The 10,000-nt window shown below is 51.3% G+C and overlaps 1 protein-coding gene across 1 annotated transcript in view; it reads right to left on the bottom strand.

Moving 5' to 3' along the window:
* Nucleotides 1–10,000, bottom strand: part of LOC113807215 (uncharacterized) — a gene marked incomplete in the record, with an annotated part of 252,180 nt that overhangs the window by 344 nt on the left and 241,836 nt on the right. Inside the window, 2 exon segments of the mRNA XM_027358420.2 lie at nucleotides 1–1,425; nucleotides 2,697–2,799. The exon segment at nucleotides 1–1,425 is cut by the window's left edge and continues 344 nt beyond it. Of these exon segments, the coding sequence (XP_027214221.1) occupies nucleotides 606–1,425; nucleotides 2,697–2,799 (923 nt within the window).

The following is a 10,000-nucleotide window of genomic DNA, read 5'->3' as shown; positions in this document are numbered from 1 at the left end:
ATGGAATTTCTCAAAATATCTGCCAAATGTCTAGACGACTTACTGAGATCATGAGAGTATTCGACTGATCAAGACATATATGCGTTTATATACTTATACAGTACTCGTCTAAACCTTAAAGTCTCCAGCCACAATCTTGAGACCAGCAAGGTCACTACAGTCTCACGGCTCATCCAGGCAAAGCAACATTCATTACGTGGGAGGAAAAGTCTAAGTAGAACACTTCCAAGTGTTTGGGCGGTGATCAAAGCCGTTGTGCACTCAGTAGCTCCAGACATTTAACATGAGGATTCTTTTGAGACATGAACTGTCCTTAAACTTATAAACTTTGGTATCAATACACAATGCGCCGCCCAGGATAGGAGGACGACGTCAGACGGCGCACTGCAGCTCTGGCCTTTGACTCGATGCAAGCTCGCGAGGGCGGTGGCAGCAGCAGCAGCAGCATGGCGATGCCGCGTCGGGACCAGCAAGGAAGCGCGAATCCCAATCTCAGGCTCCCGCCCGGAACAAGCCCGTCTCGTTAGACTAGCACTGGCACAGCCCCGCCGCCCGCCTCACTAAGCAGCGGGCGGCGTGGGCGTGAGGGAAGTTGCCCTGGCATCTTAGATGACGGGGGAGGTGATGGGAGAAGCGTAGATGTGATCGGTGGGCGACGCTGGCGCCAGCGTCGTGTTTGCACTTCCCGATCGGTCCAACGAGACGTGGGCGTGCCGCCGCTCCGCCCGCGCCGAATTATCCACCTTGGGCGTGAGCGTGTGAGTTCCCGACGCATACGCCGTCAGGTTATAGCGCGGGCGTCCGTTGAGTGGGGGCATCCGCACGGGGCCCAGACTGGTGGGGCCGCTAATGACGGGGGGCTGCCGAGCCCCTCGCTCCAGCGACTTGTGGCGGCGCATGGAGGGCGTGACCATCTCGTAGTGGTGGTGGTCCTGGATGCCCTGCACGAAGCGCGGGGAGCCCAGCAGGCGAGCGGCGCGGGGGGCGGTCACGACGCAGCCGTCGGGGGCGACGCGCTCCACCTCGGCGCCCTCATCTCCGGGGACGTAGCCGACGTTCTCGAAGCTCGCGGCGGGCTGCGGCCGCGGGCTGGACCCGTCGAGGCGGGGGGTGAGCGTGGTGTAGCTGGCGCTGGCGTAGCTCACGCTGCTGTAGTCGGCGTAGTCGTAGGTGTTGTCGTGCGGCGGGAGCAGGTCCAGGCGCACTGGCTTCTGCTCCATGGGCTGGCAGTGGTCGACCGTGTAGTGGTTTCCCTCCAAAGGCTTGATGCCAGCCCATAGCGCCCGTGACGTGCGGTTGTCGAGCTGCGGGACAGGCGTGGGCGTGATGGCGGGGGCGGGGTAGAGGACGGCCTCGCAGCGCTCCAGACCCAAAGCTTTCTCCTTCTTGGCCAGCGCCACGTCGCTCAAGGGTTTCAGCTTCCCTCTGAAGAGAAAAGAATGCATGGTTAAAGACGAACTCAGTCAACACTTCATTTATTTTTCAGGAAATTGAAGTGCAAAACAATAAATCTTATCGACGAAAACAAATATAAAAAACAAGCCTTCAAACAAGATACCAAAAATGTAAAAGTTATTAAAGAAATTGACTAAAAAACAATCGCTGATGAGCAGAGCAGGTCGGGGCGGATAAGGTGTGAGGGGTGGCCTAGGGGTGGCGGGGCGGGGGTGGGGTCCGGCGGGAGGGGGCGGCAGACGGTATCAGAGCCGCCGGGGTGTTGTCGGCGTTACCCTCGACCAGCACTGTTTTCAAACACTACAGTCTTCAGCGATAAGACCCGATAACGTTCCTGGGAGGACTTGGCGACACGCCCTGAAAGGCCTAACGTCCCACTTGGTTTATATCTCACGGGCTTTGTTCAGTGCCAAGAAAGACTTCATTTATTTCTCAGATGTCGCTTCTAGTTGGCGCGCATTAGAACGGGAAGAGTATTATATTAGTTGTATTCTACGATCTGCTGGCAGTGAATTCCTGGCTACATCTACTTCTAACAGTAATACCGCCTTGAACCTCCAAGTGCAAAACTTCACACGAAGTTGACGAGCGCGGGGTCCGGGGCCACGGCGGCCGCAAAGAACGGGCGCGGACTAAGCTCCCAAACTGGTCATTACACAACTCATTAGTCGAGCGCTGCCCGACCGGCGTGAGGGCGGTGGTCGTTAATTAAGGGGTGCTTTTATCTACGGTTCTGTTCCAGCTATCAGAGGCCACTCCACTTATCACAGCGGAGAGTAATGAAGCGTCGGCAGATCAGCTCCGTTCCGATCTAATCGCGCGTCGGGCCCGCTGAAATTTGGACAAAAGGCTGAGGCGCGAGTGTCGCAGTCATCGACACGCCGTCATGCCCGCCCAGAGCAGCTTCTTTCCGGCCCAGGTGCGCCCGCCGGGATAATTCTCGGGAGGGGCTCCTGGGGAACCTGCAGGATCTGATATTCTGGCACTAAGGTTCTCTGGCAGTGAGCGACGCTGCCAGCTCGGACTCATCAAGGTTGGGAAAGTCTTACTTAACGCCTGCTGACCTTGTGTGCTTTATCGATACCGCGAATAACTAATTTTACGAAAGCGTATGAGTAAGTAACAGTGACACATTTAGAAAGATTAAAAATGTATACGTTTGAAGGCTTGCGTGAAAGGTATCACTTTGAAGAATTATTTCAAAAGATCAGTGATGATGACGAAAGGCATGAGATACTTACTCTCTGTATTTGAGGAAGGCGATGGCCAAGATGATCCCGAGCAAAGTGGCTGCCACACAAGAGGAGATGATCACAAGGAACCAGGTGTCGTCAATCAAGGGACCTGCGGAGAGATAAACACGTTAGTCATCAATCGAAATACAAACCAACTGCAGCATTAACAAATGCACATTAAACTTTCTTAAACATTAATGCATGGTGTAAATGTTTTCTTTTTCTTTAACGCCAATCAACACCAATCCTAATAAGCACTCCTAACTTTAAAAACTTGTTAAGCTTAATGTCTTTTCGTCGCGCGAAAGCCGCAGAGTTCGGCCAGTGCGGTGAGCCCTTCGTTTGAGTATGGTTTGCGGCGTGTGTCTGCGCGTCCCGGTAATGGGTGCCTGGCCCGATACCATCAGCGCCACGACCTCACTCTGTCTCACCAGTACTCCCTAATGTACCCAACTCCACAAAGATTTGTCCACGTTAGTATCCAGCCAAAAGGGCCAGAGGAAAGCCTTGTTTCCAGCCGGCGTCAAGCAGGACGGAACCGGACCATCGCACTCAACTGCCCCAGCTAATTATGCCGAGTTATTACTTCGGTGAGACGGAGGGACACTGATGGAAGGCGCGGGAGAGCGAGGGAAGGACCGACTAGACCCGACACACTCCCGGCGTTAGAAAAGGACAGGCGATGTAAGGAATGCACAGCTCAACCACTGTCCACAGATAACGTGCAACGTCGGCAGCATTTTGGGTCGGGAGACAAGGAGACAGCACAGACAGATACCTCGCCATCGAAACTTTAAGAGTTGGTAAGTGAGTATTTCTTAGATTTCCCAGGAGTAAAAAAAAATCAATTGAGGCGGTGGGTCTGGACACTTGCCGAAGTACAATGTTCTATTAAAATAAATAACCTCAATCCAATGTGAACCTTGCGATAACTCCAGAGGAGTGAGATGGCTGCCACAGCCTAATGGTTCCCACGATGAAGTGCAACGCTGATGCGGCCAGACACCACAATGCCCACAGTTTTAGACACATTGTGATAAATGGCCCGACCATTGTGGTGTGTGGGAGGCAGGCCAGCCTACCCCAGCCCAGAGGGGGGAGGAGGGGACCAGCGTACCGTACGATAAACAGTGTGTATACTCTCTCTCACACACATACATACACATCTATTATAAATATAGACGAGTCGATACACTGATGCTAAAGTATGGCGAAAATGTGCAAACATATCCCGTAGATTGTATTATCAATTTTGATGTTCCGAAAAGAACAATATTACGGCAACTGTGAAAGCTTTGTTTGATAAAAGGATTTGAATAATCATTTTACCTATTTTCCCACGAACAAGCCCACTCCTCCCCAAATTCAAACAACAATTGCAACTACATAAATATAAACCTTTCCCCTCGCCGATAGGGCAGGCTTAACTACAAGGCACGCCGAGCGGAGTGCAAAGCGCAAAAGGCAGCGCACGTTAACCCTGAGACCTTGGAAAACAATGAACCTCGAGCGGAGAACAATGTTGAAACGCGGCGTGAAGCGAAGGCGGAGAGGGAGGTGTGTGTGCGTGTGCTGAGGGGGAGGGGAGGGGAGGGAGGATGGGGGAGGGTTGTTATCCAGGCGTCAATTTTCAACCTTTCTTCACACGTGCTATCTGCCATCTGCGCCCGTCAACGCGCCCGCACAATCAGCTCTTTCAAGGACGCCCATGAGCTGAGCATTCATAAACAATTGTCTCGTTGAGCCGAGAGCGAACGTTTCCCGGTAAACAGGAGGCGCGCAACTGCACGCCGGGGAGCGACGAGGCGCCAGGCAGAGTGCAGTCCTTCGCCCCCCTTCCCCTGCCCTCCCCCGCCCCTTTGCCCAGGTCCAGATAATGCGGTAATGATAGCAGAGGGCGCCCTGCCGTCAGCTGGACACTGACTATGGGCGGAGGAGTCCAAAAGCCTGTACTTTGTCTCGGTTTCGGTTCTAGTTCTCGCCTGATGACGTGTAATCTGCTGAAAGACAGTTTGAATTATTCCCACCCTCCTTATGGACAGAAATTTACGGATTGTTTAACTCGAGCCGTAAATGTGTGGTTGGCAGGCAGTTTGTCTTGGCGGTTATCTTGGGTCAAAATCAAATTTGACGTCTTTATGTGGGATGCGGCCACATCGGCGGGAAATCTAAAAATCTGTCACGTGAACATCGGACCAGCTGGACATCAGTTGGTACGAAGATGTCAACAAACCTTGCTTAGATCGTGCGAGATTCGCCCTTTTTGGTCCCTAATGGAATCGAGGCGGAGAGAAGCCGTTTTCGATGCCGCGCGGGGGAGGAGCACGAAGAGACGAAGGAGATGGAATAAGACGGGCGAAAGGGCGAAGGAGAAACACAAGAGAAGGACAAGCAAAAGGAGAAGAGGGCGAGGAAGATCTCTCAAGTTACAGAGGACGTCAGAGCAGGAGGGGGTGAAAGCGGGAAGTCCTGAGGACAGGTGGAGGGCGAAGGAGAGGAAGGAGAGGAAAGCAGGGCACGCCATTTCCCCGCCGTCGCGTCCTCTGCGGGAAGAAGAACGGTAATCCCGAGGAGGCTTCCAACCGCTTCGGAATCCCTTGCGCAGGACAGAATCCTTTTACTCGGCAGGTGTAAATCCCTCGGAGGTAGGGTTCAATTCGCCGTATACTGTTCCTAGCTAATCCTTCCCTGTAAGCGAGGATTTAGGATCGTGTTCCCGCGGCGGGGCGGAGCCAAACTCGCATAATTAGGTGAATCACAACACATCAGCCTCTCGCCCTCACAACCCTCCCGCACTTCGCCCTAAACCCCCGAGATGCAAACAAAACGAAAATGGACAAACAAAATCAAACTTTACGTCTGACCCAAAATCAACCATCTGGCAAAGGAAGTTGAATGGGATAATCCGACAAAAGAGAGACAAGAGAGATATACCTTTTAGAGATATGGCCACTGATGGCATTTCAGGGTAGAAGACAAGGGTGAGCAACAGGCAGATGCTGTGGTCGCACCGCCCACAGGGAGAAACCCTTCCCCTCTACACACACTAGGGAAACACCTCCCTCCCCTGGACAGACTAAGCGACACAAAGAAACCAGTTACATTTTTATATTTTTTTGATGTGCAAATGTTTTCTTCCTGCTGCGGCTTTTGGAAACTAAAACGCGTATAATTATATTTCACTAATGCCACAGCAACGGACAAATAAACATACGAGCAGGAATTCTAGCAATAAAGGTATCAATTACACGCGAACGGTTCTCGACGTAGAAGAAAAAAATGACATCTTTGCAAGGCTGTCGACGATTGGCAGACACGAATCCCCGACCGTGCCCTTCCACTGGCCGATGGGATCAGACATCTCCCACACAGCGAATAATTACCTCTCCTCTCGCGACACAGCTCAAGCAGGACACTGCGCGCTTATCCTGCAAGATCACTTGTCTCTTGCGGTGGAAAATGCGATATGCTCGGAACTATTCTCGTACTTTTTCACTCCTAGACTTTATAATGATGTTTCTTCGCGTTTGGAATCTCATTTGCAGAGCTCACGTTCTCTTTTTGATATTACAGACATCCCCGTGAGATCCGTAAGAAAGTTATAAATTGCCCCGCCGAAAGCTGCAAAGCTACTTAAGAGAGATGCAGAATTTAGGAGTCACTTAGCGGTGAAGATAAAAGAGTGAGAAATCCATCCGCACGTAAAATAGACTCTTGTAACGGGAGAGGGATCCTGGCAACCCACCGCGGTGTTGAATTACCGCCGACAAGATCATGCTCGTAGTAAACTGCAAAATGCTCGGCGACATCGACAACGAGGCTGAATCTGACATGAACGCAAACTCTGGCATCAATGGTCAGCTCTCGAGGGGGGACGAAATTTCTAATTGGATTTTGGTTTTGTAGTTGCGAAAAGGGGTTTGACACTGGAATTTCCGTTTCGCTCGACCCGCCATTTACTTTGCATTGAAGTCGTTGGCTCGTTAGTTAATTGTTTTATATTACGATTCGCTCGTCCACAGACGCGTCGGCAAAGGGTCTAATATGTGCACAATTAATCATACTATTTAAATTTCCTAAATGCGCGTACGAGAAGCGTGTGTAGAGTAGTTAAGGCGAGCAGGTAGACACGGCCTGGCGGACACCCGGGCTCGTGTTTCGGACGATGCCCGGGGCGCCTCTCTCCCGCCGCCAAACTTCCTACTGCCACTCTCTGCAGCAGCGTTGCCCCTGCAGCCGACTCGGCCAAGGGCGCCTCTTGAACTCGACCTCCTCGAAGGCTCGTTGCCCCTTCGCCGAAAACGGATCCGTTGGCCCTCGACGGACCTCGGAACTTCTTCTAACATTTCCAAAGAATACACTATCTGGTACCCAATCTCGACCCCGATAGAGCGAACCGTGTAGCCGCTAGCCAATATCTCTGTCGCTAACTATACAACTCTATCGCTCCGCCAGCAGCTCAACTGGAACGTTTAGCATGTTTGCCGATGCTGATCTATCAACGGCGCGACGATAAACGCAAGGAGGGAGAGGGATTCCTACTTGGGCGCAGTCCCAGGTGATCCCCCATCCTTTCCGCGTCCGCCGCCGCCTCCTGCGCCCTTCGCTGCCTGCTAAGAGGATCTGAGGGGGAGCTCAAGACAGGTGTAGCAGGACTCCCAAGGGCGGGCGAGTCCCCAGCGAGTCTCATATCCCAGGACAAAGCATCAAAGCGAATGATCCTGTCCTGCCTCTTACAGGTCACGAGGCTAGTCGGGGAAAAGGGTAATGCGGGGGGGGGGGGGGGGGGATGGACAGTCAGCACTCACAAACAAGGGTATAATGGTAGGGCACCGACCTTGATAATCGTACATCCAAGTCTTTAATTACTATATTGTAACCGTCTCCCGCTCACCGCACTGCTGCTTGTGGGCCTCCCTCTCAATCCTTTCGGTTTACAGGCAAATCGCTTGTACGGTAAACAACGATACTCATACCTTGAAGGGTTAAATTAGTGTACAAAACTCTAGTAAGTAGCACGACTGTATCTGCATATTTTACGACCTCCGATTTCGATTAAGCACGAGGTACAGTACGATTACGACACATCGAGGGAAGGAAATTGACACAATCGCCGATGGTTCGCGCGCCGGAAAATCATGTTCCTACCGCGGCCGGAAACGCAATCTACCGTAGGTGGAATGAAGTTTAATTGCCGCCAAACGGAAGCACATCCCTCTCCCTCATACTCTAGTTCGTCCCTCACGATTCTTCCCCATCCAAAAGAGGGCATATAAGGACAGGGAAAGGAAATGACACACCTTAGCTAGCTTCCTATTATCTCCTTATTTCAGGACTCCGAAATGAAACATGATGGAAGCCGCAGACACAATGCTCCGCCGGATTGGAATGAGGGAGGCACACCATCGACACTCCTCCCGCCTCTGGAATTGGGAGGGAGAGGGAGAGGGGGGGGGCGCACGAAACGAGTGTCACCCATCCAGGAAACACAATCGTCGCACTTAAGGTTTGAAACTACATGTTCTGACAGGCTTCAGTCACCCTTACGTCCTCTCCCGTTGAAGCATAACATCCCCAACCCCGAGAAACGTTTACAAAGGCCGTGGGGATCGCAGGACACTGGAGGCGCCCGAGCGTGTTCGCCCCGTCCTGGTGGGGGTGAGTAGGGGGGGGTCTTACGCGAGCCTTATCTCTCCTGTGATCTTCCTTTAGTGACATGAAGGATTTTTTTTTAGATTTTCTCTACAAAAATAATCATAAATGTACCATGAAAAAAAAAACTTAAATGACGGTATCATGTATCATGTTTACTCGAGCTAACTGTATCTAACTGAAAGCGGTTTCCCTGCTCACGCAACTTATAAAATTAGTTATCCATAAAATTCCGCAGTGAACGAGAAGGCATCGCTGTTCCGCACACTCGAGCACAGCGTCGGCCGCGAATGCATCCCTTGGATCGTATTCAGGGGGGGGGGGCATCACTAATCACCCCCATCGGCCTTAACAACATCGGCGAGGATCACAACGGGGGAAAAAGTATCTCAGATGTTGCGATTTGGTCTCAAAAGCCAAACATCTCGCGGCGGTGGTCATCTTGGCTCGCCTGTGAGCTTTGTTGCCATTAGCTCCGGTTCGTTCTGCTATTAACCCTCCTGCCCCGCCATCTGCATATCAATACGACCACCAACGACCCCCGAAAGCTCTCTTCTCCACTTTAACCACCGATGCAGAGTCGAACATGTGGAAGGGAACGCAGAAGGAGAGGGGATCTAAGGCGTGGGTCGCAGGGGCGGCGGGGAAGGAGAGCCCCGGGAAGGAGCGATCATCAATTCGGGACAAAGTGTCAAGTGGAGGGTGAGATGGGGCGGGAGGGACGGCCCTGCAGGAGGCAAGGCGGAGGACTGGCGGTTTCGATTCGATATTATACGCAATTACTTAAAGCATATAAAATCCATGGGCAATACTAAGTGTTGCCCATATAAATCATTATTACCACAGGAATCAAATGCTGCATAGACGGAGGAGAACCAATGATAAAAATAATCATGGTACCACAAGCATCGCAAAAGTTAATGAGGAATGACATTTAGGAAGACAAATCAATAACTCAAAAGCAATCAACAAACAGATAAATGAGGCAAAAACCCACTGGTCAGACTGCACCTCCCTCATTGGTGTTGGAGGGGGGGGGGCGGCTCATGCACCTCACACAAACACACACACATGAAGGAACAAGTCCAGCAGTGTATGAAGTCATTACCGCGGCCGCTGTGGGATCCCCGCAACATGACCGCCACAAAAAGCGGATATCTTGGCCTGCACGAGATACCCGCCTCCCTAGAGGCTGCCACCTACGTTGCCCAGTGCTATCATATTTAATATTGATCATTTTCTTTGTTTAAACAACAGACTGTTTCTATCCACTCCGGCGACAAAAATTTTTTTTTTTTTAATCTAACAACTCTGCTCTTCCAACAAATAAGAAATATAAAGCAATACATAATTACAGCACTATATTCGATTCTGAAAAACTCGAAGGCAGCTTCCTCATTTGGCGAACGAGAACAATAATCCACTTCATTTTAAGGGCCACACACACCTTTCGTAAAAAAAATCCCTGGAAAACAACAATATCTTCATCACCACTATAATGAACACGTCACAGGTCCAGCGACGGCCACCCATACACACCCAAGTTTTCCTCAGGGTTTTTTTAATACATCATTATTACCAAACTGCCGCGGGGTCTTGGTCACAACACTGTTTTTTGTTTAATTTGTGGGCTCACTGGTGATCACTGTTCACTGTCA

This window comes from Penaeus vannamei, chromosome 4 (genome assembly GCF_042767895.1).
Source record: "Penaeus vannamei isolate JL-2024 chromosome 4, ASM4276789v1, whole genome shotgun sequence".
NCBI classification, from domain to species: Eukaryota; Metazoa; Arthropoda; class Malacostraca; order Decapoda; family Penaeidae; genus Penaeus; species Penaeus vannamei.
Note: the sequence above shows the minus strand (reverse complement) of the source record. Positions and strands in the feature narration are given on the sequence as shown.